Source organism: Miscanthus floridulus, chromosome 4 (assembly GCF_019320115.1).
Source record: "Miscanthus floridulus cultivar M001 chromosome 4, ASM1932011v1, whole genome shotgun sequence".
Classification (NCBI taxonomy): Eukaryota; Viridiplantae; Streptophyta; class Magnoliopsida; order Poales; family Poaceae; genus Miscanthus; species Miscanthus floridulus.
In genome coordinates this window covers 115,292,952-115,313,837 of record NC_089583.1, presented here as the reverse complement: position 1 = coordinate 115,313,837, position 20,886 = coordinate 115,292,952, and the positions used below count along the sequence as shown (strand labels likewise).

The window sequence follows — 20,886 nt, the reverse complement described above, 5'->3', positions numbered from 1 at the left end:
AGCTTCTGCGTCGCGTTATAAGAACCGAGACACCGTCGTCGTCGTTCTTCTTCCTTCTCTGTTTTTCCAGTCACCGCCGCCGCAGCTCCGTCGAGCTTTTGCCGTCGACCTAGCGCCGTTGCCGTCTCGGCAAAGCGTGCTCCAGCTCCGCCGTATCCTTGCGCATCCAGCCAACCCACCAATTCGGCTAGTCTAAGTCAGGAACTCGAGTTGCATCGTCTTCTTCCTCGCGGCCGGTAACTCCTCCGCCGAGCGCGATTCGCCGCGGCCAGAGCTCCACGGTGCATCTTCGTCCCTGGTTTTGGCTGATTCTGTTTCGTCTCGATACTGTGGTGCTTACTCCATAGTTGGTTGTTCATTTTGACCACTGCAGTCGCCGGTACACCATCGCCGACGACATTTTGCTCCGCCGTGATCACCGTGATCGTCGTCACGCCTCTCCGTTGCTTCTCCGACCTCGCTCCTTGCTTCAACACGTTCGGGGTGAGCTGTTGGTGCTTCCTGAGCCATCCGTTTAAGCTTTACAGGTCTCCCATCGCCGGCGTAGTGCAGCAGCACCGTCGTGGCCGCCATGGTAGACGTAGTGCTCGGTTCAGTCCGTAATTGGTCGCGTTAGTGCCATAAATCGATGCGCCTAGACTTGGTGATCATTTTGGTACGTTGGCCGTCGTCGGTGATCTCACCGTCGGCGAGAAATCGCCGGTCAGAGCCGTCGTTGCCTTGGTCAACGTCGGAGGTTGAAGATGACATGTGGGACCCGGATGTCAGTGACTCAGCGTTCAAATGGATTTTTTCTATTTTCAGATTTGAATGAATAGTGTCTGTTTTTGTTATTTTTGTGTAGATTTATTTAGAGCTCCAAAAATTATGAAAATTTTTGTGTGACTTCTGTAAGATGTATAGTATTTAAGAAAAATATGAAATAATGTTTTTCAGTAAGTTTTAAATGGGATAAAAATTGCTCAATTTATTCATAAATGGATTTCCAGGATTTTTCTAGGCTTATTTATTTGTCCAAAAAATTATGAAATTTGTTTTGCCACTTAGTTAACATGTAATGAACATGTACTAAAATTTTGGGCTCAATTAGAATAAGTTGATTTATTTCATAATTTTGAATTAAATAATTAATTCATAAAAGCAAATAGTAACCTTTAGTGATTTAGGTTTTGTTTGAAATTTTGGATTGAGTGATGACCTTGGGTCATTTGTTGTTAATGATCCTTGGCAGTTGATGTATGTGTTTACGAAAAAGAATTAGTTTGTTTGACTTGCAACTATACCGCGAAGGAAAGTTGTATTCAAATTATTAATTTTTCATCCCTCATCGAGCATCATGTTTCGAATTCCGCATCATGTTAAACATGGCATTGTTATTACGTGTAGTGAACGAAGGTGAAAACGTGGTAGTTAATCAAGCTGTTGAAGAGGTTAATCCGTCTGTTGAGGTCAGATCGAATACTTGTGTAACGTCGCAGGAACCGGACTTTTCCGTCAACGAAGGCAAGCCCCGGATGCATACAACCCTACCTTGTATTTTATAAATTAATTTCGCTTTTGCTTTCTGTTACTGCATTAAGTGATTAGGAGTTAAGTAAAAGCCTAATTGGTGCATTACCACCCTTGTTATTCCATATTTACCATATTACCAGTTTTTAAACTCGTATATGCCTAGTCTTGCTTAGCTATGCGTAGAACGATGAAAGTCGGGTGACTACCTGCCACCCGCAAGTTACAAATGGAACACTGGTTAACTATGTTAACATGTGATATGGGAATGTGGAGTAATAAATCTAGACCGGGCGGACTCGGTGAGTGTGAGCCACAAGACATGGAGGTCTTGTGAGCGGGTTCTTTCCGCCTGTGTCGATTAAGGCACGTCCGTTGTTGAATTGCATGAGGTGAGAATTTGTAGTACTAACCACATACTCCGGTAAGCCTGAACTTGGCAATTCTATTACGAGAATGGCTACTCGCGCACTGGGAGTGGAGAGATGGCGGGAATAGCGTGTACCCACGTGGCCATGGGCTGGAATGGTGGAGTACCGTGTTCTCGGGTGGTGCGGACCCGTTCTTGTTTTAGAGGATCCGAGGGTAGGTTGATATATGTGAGTCGGGGACCTGCATATGTCGTGTGGTCTGGAATCCCCAGCTGGGTTTAATCGGTTCGAATCGTCGTTGCTCCTCGGTTATGGAGACTCAACTCACTGTTCATCATCGTAGAATTAATAACCAGAACTTAAATGAGGCTTGTGAAGATGTTGGATATGAAGTTTCATGATCTCAGTGCGGATCGTGTCAGCTTTGTATATAATTCTCGAGAAGTTTTCTATATAAAGAATGTTGTTAAAAGAGCTTTTACGCAAAAGAACTTTGATTATTGTTAAAGCTATACCTTGAATCCTTGAGCCTGTATTACTGAGTTTATCAGTTAAGATTTCGGATAAGTCTTGTTGAGTACCTTTGTACTCAGGGTTCGTTGACCCCTTGTTGCAGGTGAGCCTCATGAGCAGATCTGTTTTGGATCGTGCTGCATGACTATCGTTCGTTCTGACGATGAGAATTAAATGTGTGATCCTTGGGCAGGATGTTTATTTTGTGTGTTAAGTATATGTTAATTATGCCACTCCACTACTACTATGGTTTGTAATAATTATGGAACTTAGTTTGTAAGGTTTGAAACAACTGGTTTGTAAACTATGTTATTGTAAGACTTCCGTTGTTTTTACTCTGGTTTGGATATTTGAATAAATGTTGTAATACTGCAATGACTCTGTAACGTGATCCTGCTCGGAAATCGTGGATGATTCGGGGTTCCCCGAGGACACCCGACAGTCTTTTTAAGTTAGTGGAAACATATGCATAAATGTCAAAGGTCGTCGGACAGTGACAGGTGCATGTGGGCCCTATAACTTAGGAGGTTCTGCCACAGAATGGTATCAGAGCGTTCGTTACAAGGTTTTGTTGTATTGTTTTACGAAAACTTCAAAATGAATTGGGATGACTAAATTTAACTTGATAATTTGGTCCAAATTGCTTCTGACTTATCTTAATTCTTTCTCACCATTCCCTATTTGATTAAAATGTTTTGTGTGGTGGAGTAGTAATTATGCTATGCCCTATATAAAAATAAATGTTGTTTATATGCATTATAAACTTTGATGTTTTTGTTCGTAAGAACGATTCATGCATCATGAATAATTCACTCGTTACTTCCTTCACCTCTTAGTCTGGAGTTAAGTAGTGAGACTGGTTTGAGGAATGTAATCCATCTTAGTTACTCTTTGGATTTTGATCAAATGGTCTTACTTGGATTAAATTGGTTTCCTACAGTATGGCTCGTGCCAAGATGATGCCCCATAAGTCCACCGGACCCAAAGGAGTTCTTCGTCACCAACTTGCCCCTAGAAATGATGGTGCTAGCAGTAGCAGTGCTAGGCCTGATCCTCAGGCAGAGATACAGAGGATTTCCACAGAGTTAGCACAATCTACTAGAGATAGGGCTTTGGATGTTATACAAATAGGTGAATTACAGGGTCAATTGAGGCAGCTCACCACCGCGCATAGGAACTGCGAAAGTATGTTAGTTCATACGGTGGAGGGAAGAAATGAAGCTTGGCACAGGGAAAATGTAGCTAGAGCTAGAACTCATGAGCTAGAATTCTATATAGAAGATTTAGAAGAACATAATACATATCTACATGAGGAAGTTCATAGGCTTAGCAATCTACTGAATCCAAATCATGAGCCTCAAGCTGATGCCATGGACCCCGGTGTCATCCTTGCCGATGATGATGAATCGGGAGAGGAAGAAGAAGAAGATCCTGAAGAATTAGTAATGATCGATGAAAGTGATGATGAAGGCGGTAATAATTCCGAAATGGATACCAAGCCTGAAGTTTGAAGAAATTGTGGAAGGACTGGTCATTTCTCCAGGGAATGTCCATATCCTAGGCAGGCTAATCAAAATTATCAGAAGACTCCTGCCAATCAACAACAGGGTCAGGCACCAAACAAGAACCCCAATCAGAATGCTCAGAAGGGCAAAGATGAGAGGAAGACAGGACGAGTGTTCTATATTCAAGCTGGAGAAATTCCGGAAGGGGAGCCAGTGATGATGGGTATGTTTCCTGTTGCCAATCACCCTGCAGTTATACTTTTTGATTCTGGCGCATCGCATTCATTCATCAATAGAACATTTGTCGTGAAGCATGAAATTTCGATTGGGGCAACAAAGGAAAGTTTCTTTATACAGTCGCCCGGGGGACGTCTGTGTACTAAGGAGATGGTATACCAGGTACCTGTAAACCTGGGTGGGCATATTTTTCCCACTACCATGATTATCCTTAAGGATCAGGATATAGATGTAATCTTGGGAATGAATTGGATGTATCAGCATAAGGCTGTTATAGATGCTTTGAATAGAACCTTAAAAGTGAGTTTGCCTGATAGTAATTCTCAACTTCTTATCCAACTTCCAACCCTAAGAAGATCAGTGAGTAAGATTTGTGCAACTGTTGTCAAAGAGATTAGAGATATTCCGGTAGTGTGTGGATTTCTGGATGTGTTTCCTGAAGATTTACCCGGTCTACCACCTGATAGGGATGTACAGTTCAATATAGAGTTACAACCTGGAACAGCTCCGATTTCTCGGAGAGCTTATAGGATGCCACCTAAGGAATTAGCCGAGTTGAAAACTCAGTTACAAGAATTGATTGAGAAAGGGTTTATCCAACCTAGTTCTTCACCTTGGGGATGTCCGGCAATTTTTGTGAAAAAGAAAGATGAGACCCTGAGGTTATGTGTTGACTATCGTCCATTGAATGAAGTGACCATTAAGAATAAGTATCCATTACCTTAGATAGATCTGCTTTTTGATCAACTGGCCGGAGCCAAAGTTTTCTCCAAGATAGATTTGAGATCAGGATATCACCAAATCAAGATAAAGCCTGAGGATATTCCCAAAACGGCATTTACCACAAGATATGGGTTATATGAATACTTGGTAATGTCTTTTGGTTTGACAAATGCTCCAGCTCATTTCATGTATCTTATGAACTCAGTATTCATGCCTGAGCTAGACAAGTTTGTAGTGGTGTTTATTGATGATATTTTAGTATATTCCAAGAATAAGAAAGAACATGCAGAACATCTCAGAATTGTTCTGACCCGCTTGAGAGAACATCAACTATATGCCAAGTTCAGCAAGTGTGATTTTTGGCTTAAGAAAGTGCAATTTCTTGGACATGTCTTGTCAGCCGAAGGAGTTGCAGTTGATCCCAGCAAAGTGAAGGATGTGCTTGATTGGAAACCGCCAACCACAGTTCATCAAGTTTGGAGTTTTCTGGGTTTGGCGGGATATTACCGTCGGTTTATTCCAGATTTCTCAAAGATATCAAAGTCCATAACTGAATTGTTGAAGAACCAAGTTAAGTTTGTCTGGTCATCAGATTGTGAAGAGGCTTTCTAGACTTTGAAGAGACTGTTGACTACTACGCCAGTGTTAGCCCAACCTGACATCGAGAAGCCGTTTGATGTTTATTGTGATGCTTCAGGTATTGGTATTGGATGTGTGTTGATGCAAGAAGGCCGAGTCATTGCCTATGCATCCAGGCAACTTAAGCAACATGAAGAACATTATCTGACTCATGACTTGGAGTTAGCGGCTGTGGTTCATGCTCTAAAGATTTGGCGGCATTACCTGCTTGGTAATACATGTCATATGTATACAGACCACAAAAGCTTAAAGTATATCTTTACTCAGTCAGAGTTGAACATGCGACAAAGAAGATGGTTAGAACTGATTAAGGATTATGATTTGGAAGTACATTATCACCCTGGTAAAGCAAATGTGGTTGCAGATGCTCTCAGTCGCAAAAGTTATTGCAATTGTTTGACAGTGAGAACAATGGGTTTGAATTTATGTCAAGAAATGGAAAAGTTGAATGTAGAAGTAATTCAACAAGGAAGTTTGACCAACATAATTGTTGAAGTCACTATTCGAGATCAAGTTATTGTTGCTCAGAAGGAGAACAAGGGTATAGCCCATATTAAGGAAAGAGTCAAGAAGGGAAAAGCGGAGTGCTTTAGTATTGACAATGAAGATGTGTTGTGGTTCAAGGATCGCCTAGTGGTACCAAAAGTTCCTGAGTTGCGGCAGTCAATTCTAGATGAGGCACATGCTACTAGGTTATCCATTCATCCGGGAAGTAACAAGATGTACCATGATTTGAAGCAAAGATTTTGGTGGACTAAAATGAAAATAGAGATTGCCAGATATATAGCAAAGTGTGACACTTGTCAAAAGGTGAAAGCTATACATTTGAGGTCTGCTGGTGAATTACAACCATTACCTATTCCATCTTGGAAGTGGGAGGACATAAGTATGGATTTTATTGTTGGTCTACCCAAGACATCAAAGGGATTTGACTCAGTATGGGTTATTGTAGATCGACTCACTAAGTCAGCGCATTTTCTTCCAGTCAAGACAATATATCCTACGATCCAATATGCCAAAATGTACTTAGCAAGAATCATGAGTCTCCATGGAATACCCAAAACTATTATGTCAGATAGGGGTACACAGTTTGTCTCCAACTTTTGGAAACAATTGCATTCTTCATTGGGTACTAAACTTCTATACAGTACAGCTTATCATCCGCAGACTAATGGACAGACTGAAAGAGTCAATCAAGTACTTGAAGATATGTTAAGGTGTTGTGTCCTTAACTATTCCAAAAAGTGGGATGAATGCTTACCTTTAGCTGAGTTCTCATACAACAATAGTTATCAGGAAAGCATTAGAATGGCTCCATTTGAAGCACTCTATGGTCGTAGATGCAGAACATCATTGAGTTGGTCTGAGCCTGGAGAAAGAAGATTCTTTGGAGTTGATCTTGTGAAAGAAACAGAAGACAAGGTTAGGCAAATACAGAGTAATTTGAAGATAGCTCAGTCCCGCCAAAAGAGTTATGCGGATAGACGACGGAAACCATTGGTATTTAACAAAGGAGATTTTGTATATCTGAAAGTATCACCAATGAAGGGAGTTAACCGTTTTGGTGTTAAAGGAAAGTTGGCACCCCGATATATTGGACCCTATCAAATTTTAGAGAGGTATGGAAAAGTAGCATATCGTTTGAAATTACCGGAACATCTTGCAGCTGTGCATGATGTGTTCCATGTTTCTTAATTGAAGAAGTGTCTCCGAGTGCCTAAACAAAATGTTGAAGTTGAAGGAGTGGAACTAGAACCGGATTTAACTTATTCCGAATATCCTATCCGAGTGTTAGATCAGAAAGATCGTGTTACTCGAAGACGGACAATCAAGTTCTATAAAATACAATGGAATCAACATTCAGAAGAGAAAGCTACTTGGGAATCAGAAGATTACTTGTTAGAAAAGTTTCCCGAATTTTTAGCGTCAATATAGAATCGAGTAATGTTAGTTGAGCTCGGTAGTACATGTTGTGTTTTGTAAAAGTAACCTTAGCTGTTCTATGGACAGAGTTTGTATGTGTTCTTGCGACACATTTCCTTTTCCATTACTTACTCTATGGCTTTGAATCTCGGGGCGAGATTTCTTTTAGGGGGAAGGATTGTAACACCTCGGGAGTTTAAAATACTAAAACCTGACATATCATCATATGCATTGCAAAGCATTTGGCATTTGGTGAAAACTTGGATATGCATTTACTAAAACAAGTTTACATTTGTGTAATGAGTGTTGAATTGTATTGTTTGACTCAAGTTCAAAGTTTGACTGGGTTTTGAATTTTTCGAGAAAACCCCGCGTTTCAACATGTAAACCCTACCCTGAAAATCCATTTAAAAATCTAAGCATATTTTGGGGTTGGGCCCAAAAGCAAAAGTGTAGAGCTTGGCAAGTTATACAAAGTTTGTTTTTGGAGTTTTTCAAGTTGTTTAGAAAATTTTTGAGTAAATCAAAAAGGCGTAATTCGGTAAATTTCCCTATTCAAATTCAAAAGTTCATTTCAAAATCTAGACCGAATTAGGAGATGGTTATAAAAGCAAAGTTGTAGAACTTTTGATTTTGAACAACTTTTATTTTTGGAGATTTTTGAGTTGTTTAGAAAATTTGAGAGTAATTTGTGAAATTTGGCGAATGGCAAACTTGTAATTTCTGTGAACAGTGTTCACCGCCGAGGCTACACCGCCGGTGACCTTCTTCGGCGTTCCAGGCGCCCGCGTGGACGTCCTCGGCTTCGCGCTGGCGTGGAGATGTCTCCTGCGTGGCTTCCTTGAGCTTCTGCGTCGCGTTATAAGAACCGAGACGCCGTCGTCGTCGTTCTTCTTCCTTCTCTGTTTTTCCAGTCACCGCCGCCGTAGCTCCATCGAGCTTTTGCCGTCGACCTAGCGCCGTTGCCGTCTCGGCAAAGCATGCTCCAGCTCCGCCGTATCCTTGCGCATCCAGCCAACCCACCAATTCGGCTAGTCTAAGTCAGGAACTCGAGTTGCATCGTCTTCTTCCTCGCGGCCGGCAACTCCTCCGCCGAGCGCGATTCGCCGCGGCCAGAGCTCCACGGTGCATCTTCGTCCCTGGTTTTGGCTGATTCTGTTTCGTCTCGATACTGTGGTGCTTACTCCATAGTTGGTTGTTCATTTTGACCACTGCAGTCGCTGGTACACCATCGCCGACGACGTTTTGCTCCGCCGTGATCACCGTGATCGTCGTCACGCCTCTCCGTTGCTTCTTCGACCTCGCTCCTTGCTTCAACACGTTCGGGGTGAGCTGCTGGTGCTTCCTGAGCCATCCGTTTAAGCTTTACAGGTCTCCCATCGCCGGCGTAGTGCAGCAGCACCGTCGTGGCCGCCATGGTAGACGTAGTGCTCGGTTCAGTCCGTAATTGGTCGCGTTAGTGCCATAAATCGATGCGCCTAGACTTGGTGATCATTTTGGTACGTTGGCCGTCACCGGTGATCTCACCGTCGGTGAGAAATCGCCGGTCAGAGCCGTCGTTGCCTTGGTCAACGTCGGAGGTTGAAGATGACATGTGGGACCCGGATGTCAGTGACTCAGCGTTCAAATGGATTTTTTCTATTTTCAGATTTGAATGAATAGTGTCTGTTTTTGTTATTTTTGTGTAGATTTATTTAGAGCTCCAAAAATTATGAAAATTTTTGTGTGACTTCTGTAAGATGTATAGTATTTAAGAAAAATATGAAATAATGTTTTTCAGTAAGTTTTAAATGGGATAAAAATTGCTCAATTTATTCATAAATGGATTTCCAGGATTTTTCTAGGCTTATTTATTTGTCCAAAAAATTATGAAATTTGTTTTGCCACTTAGTTAACATGTAATGAACATGTACTAAAATTTTGGGCTCAATTAGAATAAGTTGATTTATTTCATAATTTTGAATTAAATAATTAATTCATAAAAGCAAATAGTAACCTTTAGTGATTTAGGTTTTGTTTGAAATTTTGGATTGAGTGATGACCTTGGGTCATTTGTTGTTAATGATCCTTGGCAGTTGATGTATGTGTTTACGAAAAAGAATTAGTTTGTTTGACTTGCAACTATACCGCGAAGGAAAGTTGTATTCAAATTATTAATTTTTCATCCCTCATCGAGCATCATGTTTCGAATTCCGCATCATGTTAAACATGGCATTGTTATTACGTGTAGTGAACGAAGGTGAAAACGTGGTAGTTAATCAAGCTGTTGAAGAGGTTAATCCGTCTGTTGAGGTCGGATCGAATACTTGTGTAACGTCGCAGGAACCGGACTTTTCCGTCAACGAAGGCAAGCCCCGGATGCATACAACCCTACCTTGTATTTTATAAATTAATTTCGCTTTTGCTTTCTGTTACTGCATTAAGTGATTAGGAGTTAAGTAAAAGCCTAATTGGTGCATTACCACCCTTGTTATTCCATATTTACCATATTACCAGTTTTTAAACTCGTATATGCCTAGTCTTGCTTAGCTATGCGTAGAACGATGAAAGTCGGGTGACTACCTGCCACCCGCAAGTTACAAATGGAACACTGGTTAACTATGTTAACATATGATATGGGAATGTGGAGTAATAAATCTAGACCGGGCGGACTCGGTGAGTGTGAGCCACAAGACATGGAGGTCTTGTGAGCGGGTTCTTTCCGCCTGTGTCGATTAAGGCACGTCCGTTGTTGAATTGCATGAGGTGAGAATTTGTAGTACTAACCACATACTCCGGTAAGCCTGAACTTGGCAATTCTATTACGAGAATGGCTACTCGCGCACTGGGAGTGGAGAGATGGCGGGAATAGCGTGTACCCACGTGGCCATGGGCTGGAATGGTGGAGTACCGTGTTCTCGGGTGGTGCGGACCCGTTCTTGTTTTAGAGGATCCGAGGGTAGGTTGATATATGTGAGTCGGGGACCTGCATATGTCGTGTGGTCTGGAATCCCCAGCTGGGTTTAATCGGTTCGAATCGTCGTTGCTCCTCGGTTATGGAGACTTAACTCACTGTTCATCATCGTAGAATTAATAACCAGAACTTAAATGAGGCTTGTGAAGATGTTGGATATGAAGTTTCATGATCTCAGTGCGGATCGTGTCAGCTTTGTATATAATTCTCGAGAAGTTTTCTATATAAAGAATGTTGTTAAAAGAGCTTTTACGCAAAAGAACTTTGATTATTGTTAAAGCTATACCTTGAATCCTTGAGCCTGCATTACTGAGTTTATCAGTTAAGATTTCGGATAAGTCTTGTTGAGTACCTTTGTACTCAGGGTTCGTTGACCCCTTGTTGCAGGTGAGCCTCATGAGCAGATCTGTTTTGGATCGTGCTGCATGACTATCGTTCGTTCTGACGATGAGAATTAAATGTGTGATCCTTGGGCAGGATGTTTATTTTGTGTGTTAAGTATATGTTAATTATGCCACTCTACTACTACTATGGTTTGTAATAATTATGGAACTTAGTTTGTAAGGTTTGAAACAACTGGTTTGTAAACTATGTTATTGTAAGACTTCCGCTGTTTTTACTCTGGTTTGGATATTTGAATAAATGTTGTAATACTGCAATGACTCTGTAACGTGATCCTGCTCGGAAATCGTGGATGATTCGGGGTTCCCCGAGGACACCCGACAGTCTTTTTAAGTTATTGGAAACATATGCATAAATGTCAAAGGTCGTCGGACAGTGACAGGTGCATGTGGGCCCTATAACTTAGGAGGTTCTGCCACAGCGAGCCGCTCACGAGCTAAACGAGCAAGCTTTCAGGAAAAAAAGTATCAAAACTTATATTAGTTTTTGTATTACTTCATGTCTTACACTTTACAATTGACTGGTAACCGGTCTAGACCCTATAAATTGACTAGTAACTGGTCTAGATACATTACTTTTATATTATTATTATTCTCAAACTTTAGATAAATGCAAATATTATATTTTGTGTATTTTTTATACCTAGCTCGCGAGCTTAACGAGCCAGCTCGAGCTTTTAACGAACCGAGCCGAACTGACTTTCTGGCTCGTTAAAATAACGAGCTGAGCCGAGCTAGCTCGTTATCTTAACGAGCCAGAACGAGCCGAGCCGAGCCAGCTTGTTATCCAGCCTTAGGTGTGAGGGGGCAGTAAGGGGGCTACCCATGTAGTTCGGTTTTCCTTTCCTTTTGTTTTCCTCGTCTAATAAAAATGCTGGCAAATCTTTTTCTACCCTTTCAAAACAATAGAATAGTTATTTGCGTCATGCAGTCTAATTTAGAGTATTTTTAAAAGAAACGAGAGTCCAACAACTATATTCTATTCTATTAAGTGCTAGTCGGCACCGCTTGCCATCTGCATGCCCGCGTCCATTCCCACACTCGCAAGCCGACCCTGTGTCGAATCGTCGCTGCTGGAGACGACAGTTGGCTAGCGGACAGATGCTGCTGGTGAGGCAAAGGCAAACCACCCTGTGTGCAATAGCTTCTGGCGGCGGAGGAAGCATGGTGTCAGATTAAAAACAAAATAGAGAATGGCACAATTTTAAAGATACTCCTGCAGTAGTCTACTTTTGAGAGCTTTTTATTTGTGAAATTGGCTAAATCATGGATATTGACTTCTACTTTTAGGCAACCTTTTGGAGTTGGTCTTAACACATATTACCAGGTAACCCATTCCCTCAACCAAAAAAAAAAAAATCAATTTCCTGGCTCGACTCTTGGTAAAAAAAATCATACGGTCAACTAATCTATGAATTGAATACATAGATATGGCCTCATAAGTCATAACCAAGGGATCCATGTGAGAGAGTTGGACATTGAGTCCATACAATTTAATAATTCCAAAAATCCACCTTGAGTACATGTGATTCGGAGCACCGTTTCGATGTGATTGCCCGCCCAAAGGTCCAAAGCCGTCGTTCCTTCTCTCTCTGTCTCTCTCTGTATGTATGTATGCACAAGGACCCATCCCGCGTGGAAGGTGCTCTGCCTCCACTATATTGGTCCCGTTCGCGTGACCTTAAACCAAGCTTGAATTCGCTTTTTTTTTATCCAAAACAGTATTTTTCTCTCACAAATTCTTTCAGATTCATCCAGATTCCTTCAGATTCTTCTAAAATTCCTCCAAGCGAATGGGGTCATTGGCCGCAAGCCGGCAGCGGCCGCGGGACCGGGCAACCATGTCGTCGTCGCCGCGCTCGACAAGAACCGCAACCTCTGGCTGGCGCTCGACACCGGCTGGTGTGCGCGGGGTGCTAGCACACAGGCTGACAGTCCAGGTGATGACGAGTCGACGACCATCGTTAATTTGTTTGGTTTCGTTCATTACTCCCACGGTGAACAAGAAAACAAGGAAGAGAGCTCTGGCACGGACGAACAAGAAAGCCCCGACGGCCGTGTCCTCCCTTTCCCGTTCTGTTAGCCAGAATATCAACCCACCCTCCAAAATATCTGCCGGAACCAGCTGATATCTTGGTGGGTGCTACACTGCTGCCAGCGATCCAGTGCCCGTGACCAACCACGCCCCATCTGCTAGCACGTAGCCATGCACGGCGGCAGCCAAGATATTTGTTCGTGGCAGCCTCCAGGTTCCCCTTCTTAAACCCTTGCTGTTAGTGCCACTGCAGCCAGCCAGAGTCTCATTCCATCACAGCTCACACACACTGCTGAGCCCCTTCCATACCCTGCAGCAAGAAACTTTCAGCCATGGCGACCACCGCGTCCAGCCTCCTCAAGTCCTCCTTCGCGGGCGCCCGGCTCCCGTTGGCCACGCGCACGCCATCGTCGTCCGTCGTCGTGGCCACCCGGCGCGCCGCCAGCGGCCCCATCTGCGCGTCGTCCATCTCCTCCTCCAACCCGCCCTACGACCTGACGTCCTTCCGGTTCAGCCCGATCAAGGAGTCCGTCGTCTCCCGCGAGATGACCCGGCGGTACATGACGGACATGATCACCTACGCCGACACCGACGTCGTCATCGTGGGCGCCGGCTCCGCGGGGCTCTCCTGCGCTTACGAGCTCTCCAAGGACCCCACCGTGAGCATCGCCATCGTGGAGCAGTCGGTGTCCCCGGGCGGCGGCGCGTGGCTGGGCGGGCAGCTGTTCTCGGCCATGGTGGTGCGGAAGCCGGCGCACCTGTTCCTGGACGAGCTGGGCGTCGCGTACGACGAGGCCGAGGACTACGTGGTGATCAAGCACGCCGCGCTCTTCACGTCCACCGTCATGAGCCGCCTCCTGGCGCGGCCCAACGTGAAGCTGTTCAACGCCGTCGCCGTGGAGGACCTGATCGTGAAGAAAGGCCGCGTCGGCGGCGTCGTCACCAACTGGGCGCTCGTGTCAATGAACCACGACACGCAGTCGTGCATGGACCCCAACGTGATGGAGGCCAAGGTGGTGGTCAGCTCCTGCGGCCATGACGGGCCGTTCGGGGCCACCGGAGTCAAGAGGCTCCAGGACATCGGCATGATCAGCGACGTGCCCGGGATGAAGGCCCTCGACATGAACACCGCCGAGGACGAGATCGTGCGCCTCACGCGCGAGGTCGTGCCCGGCATGATCGTCACCGGCATGGAGGTCGCCGAGATTGACGGCGCACCGAGGATGGTGAGAGGAATACTCCTGGCGCATTGCGTTACCACTCACTGAACGAGGAATTCATGATATAATTGTTTGTTGCAGGGCCCGACGTTCGGCGCCATGATGATCTCCGGGCAGAAGGCGGCGCACCTGGCGCTGCAGGCGTTGGGCAGGCCCAACGCCGTGGACGGGACCATCAAGGTGGTGTCGCCGGCGTTGCGTCAGGAGTTCGTGATCGCGTCCAAGGACGATGAGGTCGTGGACGCGTGAGCGCTGGCCGCTGGGAGGAGCGCTCTGGGTTTTTATTTTTTGGACTTTATTTACCTTGTCGATGACTTGTCAAATGAATTCCAATTAGCCATTTTCATGGTCAATTTAATCCAGAAATATAACGTCAGCAGGTTTGTGACGGCATATACATGCATGCGTATATCTCTAATGAACACTACAACATGCATACATGACATACAAATGGATATAGTAAAAGTACAAAATACAGTAATCACAAAGATTAGATTGTACCCAGCGGAGGGTCCCATGCTGAGAGCATCGGAGGCTCCATTCGCACTAGTCGACATAGTGCGTTGCTCGAAGTTGTGGACCACAATCGATGCATGATGATGTTCGTAGTGCAGTCCCATGAACGGATCACCAGGAAAAAGACGGGTTCCGCGAAAGAGAAGATGTCGAACGAGCAGTCGCGGAATCGCTCCCCAAAAACATAATCGCCGCACACCCTGTGTAAGGTTCGCAGGCGGACGGGGGTTCCGGAGGCACCTGCTGTCCTGCTTCTCCGTGCGCGTAGAGGTACGGAACGGGGAAGCCAGAGGGCTGCTGAGATGTGGTCTCTGTCGGAAGTGAAGCCAAAGATCTGGACTGACGGAGGACTGCGGATATATGGCTGCGACGGAAAGGGAGAAAGGCAACGGGTACAGGACGGGGAAGCCAGAGGGCTGCTGAGATGTGGTCTCTCTCGGAAGTGAAGCCAGATCTGGACTGACGAAGGGCTGTTGAGATGTGGTCTCTCTCGGAAGTGAAGCCAAAGATCTGGACTGACGGAGGACTGCGGATATATGGCTGCGACGGGAAGGGAGAAAGGCAGCGGAGAATCTCAGGAGACGAAAGCAGAAGGGACGATAACTGGCACAATCAATTCACCTCCACCATCAAGGAGAGAAACTCCCGTGATTATGTGGATTTAAGTGGCAAAATCTGACCACGCCCGCTCGCCGCCTGCCTCGCCACGTCCACGCCCACGCCAGGGGCGGCGTGCGCGTGTGGCACCCCTTTGTCTTTTTGTTAGCTTCTCAATTAAGATGAATAATTTCCAACCATATAAGTTGAGTGAACGTTCAGTCAAAATCCTATACAGTATTAAACCATACAATGCTTAATGTTACATACCATAGAGTTTTATTTGATTTATTAAATATTATACGGACCAAGTCCATAATATATCAACAATACCTTCGCTTAGCTTTATCTCGCTAGCGTCGTGTTAATAGCACGTCATGCCACGCTATGTGCCCATGTGTGCTCTGTCACGTGGGGCCACTCGTGGAGTCCTACGAACTGGCAGAAGGAATGAGAGAAGATGTAAATTTGGAATATTAAAATGCATGGTTAATTGCCTTGTTGGTTAGCATGCACGTGCATCCCAAATTCCCAATTGCTTCTGTTCGGTGCCTGCCAACTGGAGTCGGGAGGTGTTCGGGTGTCCCTCATAAATTTTAGTCGCTATCGCATCAAATATTTAGACATATGTATAAAGTATTAAATATAGATTAATTAAGAAATTAATTACATAGTTTATGACTAATTTGGAAGATGAATCTTTTAAGTCTAATTAGCTATGATTTGACAACGTGGTGCTACAATAAACATACACTAATGACAGATTAATTAGGCTTATAAATTCGTCTCGTGGAGTACCGGCGGATTATGTAATTTATTTTTTTATTAATATCCGAACATCCCATGCAACATTCTCCCGACATACCTCCTAAATTTTAGTCACCAGATCCATTAAATGCTTCCTGCGTGCCCTCTCTCGGTAACAAAACTGTTAGAACTTGCAGGAACGACCAATAGCTGTCTGACTGTGTCCAATATACTAGAAGAGATCCATGATTTGGGTGTGTTGGGTTGCGTTTATTCAATAATTCTGGCTACAAAAACCTCAAGCCTGTGCAAATCAATGCAACCTAGTAGTGTTTGGTTGTTAGTTAAGTCTATATTGACGAGTTTTTTTGTTTTGTTGCCTAATATGGTTACCACTTTCTCTGGCTATGAAAATAAGTCAAACTACCTCAAGCGGTGAAGCCTATCCAAGTCAATGCAATCTAGTGATGGTGTTTTTTTTTTACAAAAACCTAGTGACAATGTTTGATTATCATGTGCTAGCTAATCTTGTATTGACGAGTTTTTGTTTGGTTGTCTAGTTTGTCTGGTTAGCTCTTCTTTACTACTATGTTTTTACCTCCATCACCTACGTCGTCTCGGTCCCAAGGGGAACTCGTGCTGCAACTTCGTTGCCATGCCGTGAGGCTGCACTTCACGCTGTCCATTGACGCCAAGAGCGCCGCAACTACTACGGCGCCGACAAGCCGTTCCGCGGCTACCTCGGCGACACCAAACCGATGAAACCAAAACTGAAGTCCTCGGTTTCTCTGTTTTTCTTGCACCTATCGTTTGGCAATTTTTCCAACACCGAATTTTCCTTACACCAAAGAAACCAAACCGAACGTGTTGGTTAAACCAATTGCTCTGCCCTAGAGCGCTAGAATATTTCAAAGTCATGGTCAAAATAATTGGTTTAGCTTAGGCCCTAGTGCGCACAACATTGTTTGTTTGTCCTCAAAGCAATTGATTTGATCACACGACTAGTCCTACGGTAATTAGTAAAGGACCGGTCATCACATGGTTGGCCTGTTCGGCTGGTATTAAAGTCGACTGATAAGTTGGCTGAAACTGTTTTATTGTGAGAGAAAAATATTATAGATTCTAGCTGATAAGTTCAAGCGAACAGGCCCTACTCAGTCATATTTGCAGTAGTACTCCCAAGACAATGGAGGTACACTTGGCCATAGAGGGAACCACGATTGGGGCCATCCTAGGCTCCGGCCCCTCTCTAGCCCTGTTCGGCTTACCCCATATTTGGCTTGTTTTTTCAGCCGAAATAGTATTTTTCTCTCATAATAATTCAGCCAGAACAGTGCTTTTTAGCCAATTTCAGCCAAGTTTTAGACCAGCAAAGGAGGCCTCTGCCGTGGGTGAATTTGCAAAGGATCTGCATGCATCTACTCGCTGCTGCACATCTGTATGGCTGCATGTATAGTTTTTTTGCTACATGCTTGGGGCCATCCTAGGCTCCGGCCCCTCTTTGCCGTGGGTGAATTTGCAAAGGATCTGCATGCGTCTACTCGCCTGCTGCATATCTGCATGGCTGCATGTATAGTTATTTGCTACATGCTCCTTCTCTCATGTTTATTTAGTATAAGCTTGGTTGTTTGCCTCATTGTTACCGCTTCCGTTGCCACGCTAATTGACCATCCTGCCTCACAAGTGCCATGCCATCCGAAGCCGTTTGTCCAAAAGTCCCCAGACTGATTCCATAGCTAAAATCTAACATTGATCAGCAGATATATATATACTTGATTCTATTACCGAGCAACAAAGCCAGCATGACAACGTGACAAAGCTCTTGAGGTCCGACATGTGAGGATCCTTCACCTGTGAGTCTATGACGTCTCTTAGCTAGGAATGGAGTTGTTCAAACGGAAGAAGCACAAGCATCCAGAAGATTAGGTTTTAGTTAAAATTTGGGCAGTGCCTATATGCTTGAAGCATAATCGTTCTCTGTTAGATCAAAGCCGGTTTCCTATTAAATTGATCCACACTCTTAGCAAATTTGTAGCTAGAAAAAAAGAGAGAGAATTTTTTAGGCAGATGCGCTATGGGCTCCATCCCCCTTCTTTGAGTTTTAAATTTTCTGAATGACCAAAGTACATTTTTTAAAATATTTTATCTGTTAGCATCTTAAAGATTTGTTTAGAATGTAGAAAAGAAAATGTCGTTTCTATATTTGGTGCGAAATTTAACTGGTTCTTACGAAAATTCGCAAACGGGCCCAACCGTCCAAGTGGAGTGGCCAGGTCTAGGACAGCCGAGGTGGGCCGTAGGGGCAGTGGCAGCCGATTTGCATAGGATACTACGGTTCGTTTGGATACTTTCGGCACTGACCTGATCTGTCCCACTGTAAAAAGGCAGGCCGAAGCGAAAGGAGCAGCAAATTCATAGGACGGACATCGGACACAGTCCAGACTTCGGAGTTCGGAGCTGAGACCGGTCCACGGTCGGCGTTCCGGGGGGCTGCGTTTAGTCGGGTGAAATTCTGGAATTTGGTTATGGTAGTATTTTTGTTTTTATTTGGTAATTAGTATTTAATTATTGATTAATTAGGCTTAAAACGTTTGTCTCGTGATTTTTAACAAAACTGTGTAATTAGTTTTTTTCGTCTACCTTTAATGCTCTATGCATGTATCACAAGATTCGATGTGATGGCTACTGTAGCACTTCGTGGGAAAACTTTTTGAAATTAAGGGCCTGTTTGGTTTTCATAAGTCAGGTGACTTATTAAGTCAGGTGACTGAAAACCAGTGACTTATAAGTCATGTCTGTTTGGTTGTAGATGACTTATAAGCTCATTAAAGGTGTGGGCCCTACGTGAAAAAAAGATAACTTATAAGTTGGTAGTGTTTAGCAAAATAAATTACTTATTTTACTTTTAAACTTATAAATAGATGACTTATCTGGAACAAACATTCGTAAACAAGGCCTCAGCCCAAAAGACAGGAGATGGCAGGCGCACATGCATCCGGTCTTGCAGTCACTTTGCAGTCGCACTGACGGACATCTGGCTCGGATGATGCTACTGCAGTCTTGCTGTTGCGGTCCCATCTCCATTATTTTTCTCTGAATTTTTTAACAGAACTGAATATAAATGGATAATGTTTCTGCAGCAGCAGCACTCTCTGTTCCGTTCAAGTTTATGAAACGGAACTGGCAAGTGCTGCTTCTTTGTTGGTCCTTCTTGACCCCTCGTAGTGTTTGTTGCTCAAAAGAGTCCGTTGCATTCGCATTAGGGTAATAAGTCACTGAAGCCTGACAGTGACACAGTGATGGTGACCTCAGTTTCTGGATTAGCCGTTGCAGCAGCTTTTGAAATGAGCCTTGTTCAAGCTGGAAACAAATGGCTACGACGTCGCAATCACTCACGCGTATAGTGGCCGAACGTTGATTTTCACTGACAACTATGCTGGTTAGGTTAGGTTAGGTTAGGTTACCCTACTCTGCTCGATTCAAACTGCTAATCCTATTTTTCAAACCACGGCATAAAAGGTGCGTGGACAATTGGACAGCCGCCAGCCGGACGGATACGGCAGCACTTGTCGTGAGGCATCTTACGTCAACCTGTAGTGAGTGTCTAGTACGTACGCACTACTCTCGGTGTCAGTGTTCAGTGTTCATCACAGTTTGACAGCACTTCATGATCGAGGACGCCAATAATAAACAAATCAAAGACCGCCGTGTTACAATTTCTGAAATGTTAGCATTTGTTTGGCTATAAAGACTGTGAGATAAGACGAGGCGATCCTTTGTTCTTAGAACCAGAATACAGAACACAGGTTGAACGTGCAAACTGGCCGGCTGGCGCGATGTACGTAGGGGGGGAAAAAAGAGGATCGGAAGGCCTCTCTCCAAGCTCGAATTTCAAAATTTCAAGCAAGGCAATTCGAGAGTGTACGATTTTGTGCGCAGCGATGAATCATTTTCACAAGATTCTTATGCTAGGCATGGCCTTTCAGGCTTCAGAGAGTAATCGATCCTTCAAACTCTTGTTCAAACGTACAGGAGCGGCCTAGCAGGAGCGTGGACCATCATATGAGTCACACGAACTCACCGCTCGCATGAAGCATGCATGATGCAACTCATGAATCCCATTCATGTTCATCGAGAGAGGTTGAGGGATGAAAACTCAAATGGAGAAATACAGTGTATTTACAAGCTAGGAGTAGGCACCTTCTTGCCATGTTCGTTTAGTTGATAAGCCATAGCTGAAAGTAATATTGGTTGATTTGTCGTGAGAGAAAAATACTATTCGTTAACTGAAAAAATACGGTTTACCGGGCGCTGTCCTGTCCATCCGGCTCTCTCGCGGAGTTACGGTCGTTGGCCATACAGCACCACCCGACGCTCGCATGTACAGTATACACGATGGGAGTATTACCGTATACGTATGTGGTGGAGTGGAAATGGTGACGTCAAATCAGCTCCCGTCTGTACACGCAACAACGCAAGCCAAAGCATGGGTTCAAACTGGCATATACGCCCATGTTCATGTGTTATTAGATATGTAATTTATAGTCCTAACTCGTCAAAGAAAAAAAAATCCCGAAAAACGTAAATGGGTGAACCATGACTAAGTTAACCAACCGAAATTTGAGGCACAGATGCGTGCGTGTGTCTATACATTTAGGTTGATTTGGTATACGGAGTAGATCCAGATTCCTGTAAAAATATTTTGGATTCATATTTTTTAGAAAATGTTTTTATGACAAATTAGAATTGCTTTATGAGACTATTTAGCTGGTAGTATGGACTCTGATTCACAAAAATAAGTTCCTTTTATTAAAAAAAATCATATAAATGAAAATATGTTTTTAAAAAATAATTTTTATGGACTAAGAACAACTTAAATACAACACATTTTTTTTGAGGAAAAAAATACAACACATATTGACTTGTTACACTTGATTCTTGGCAAATCAATAGAACAGGTACGCGGACTGAGAATCGAAACCGTGAGAAAACTAGGT

The 20,886-nt window shown here is 43.9% G+C and overlaps 1 protein-coding gene across 1 annotated transcript; it reads left to right on the top strand.

The window, feature by feature from the left end:
* Window positions 1-12,935: 12,935 nt before the first annotated feature.
* Window positions 12,936-14,391, top strand: LOC136552755 (thiamine thiazole synthase 2, chloroplastic). The gene is made up of 2 exons (XM_066544322.1): window positions 12,936-14,035; window positions 14,111-14,391. The coding sequence occupies exons 1-2, from the start codon at window positions 13,142-13,144 to the stop codon at window positions 14,276-14,278; spliced, it is 1,062 nt and encodes a 353-aa protein (XP_066400419.1). The 5' UTR covers window positions 12,936-13,141; the 3' UTR covers window positions 14,279-14,391.
* Window positions 14,392-20,886: the final 6,495 nt, after the last annotated feature.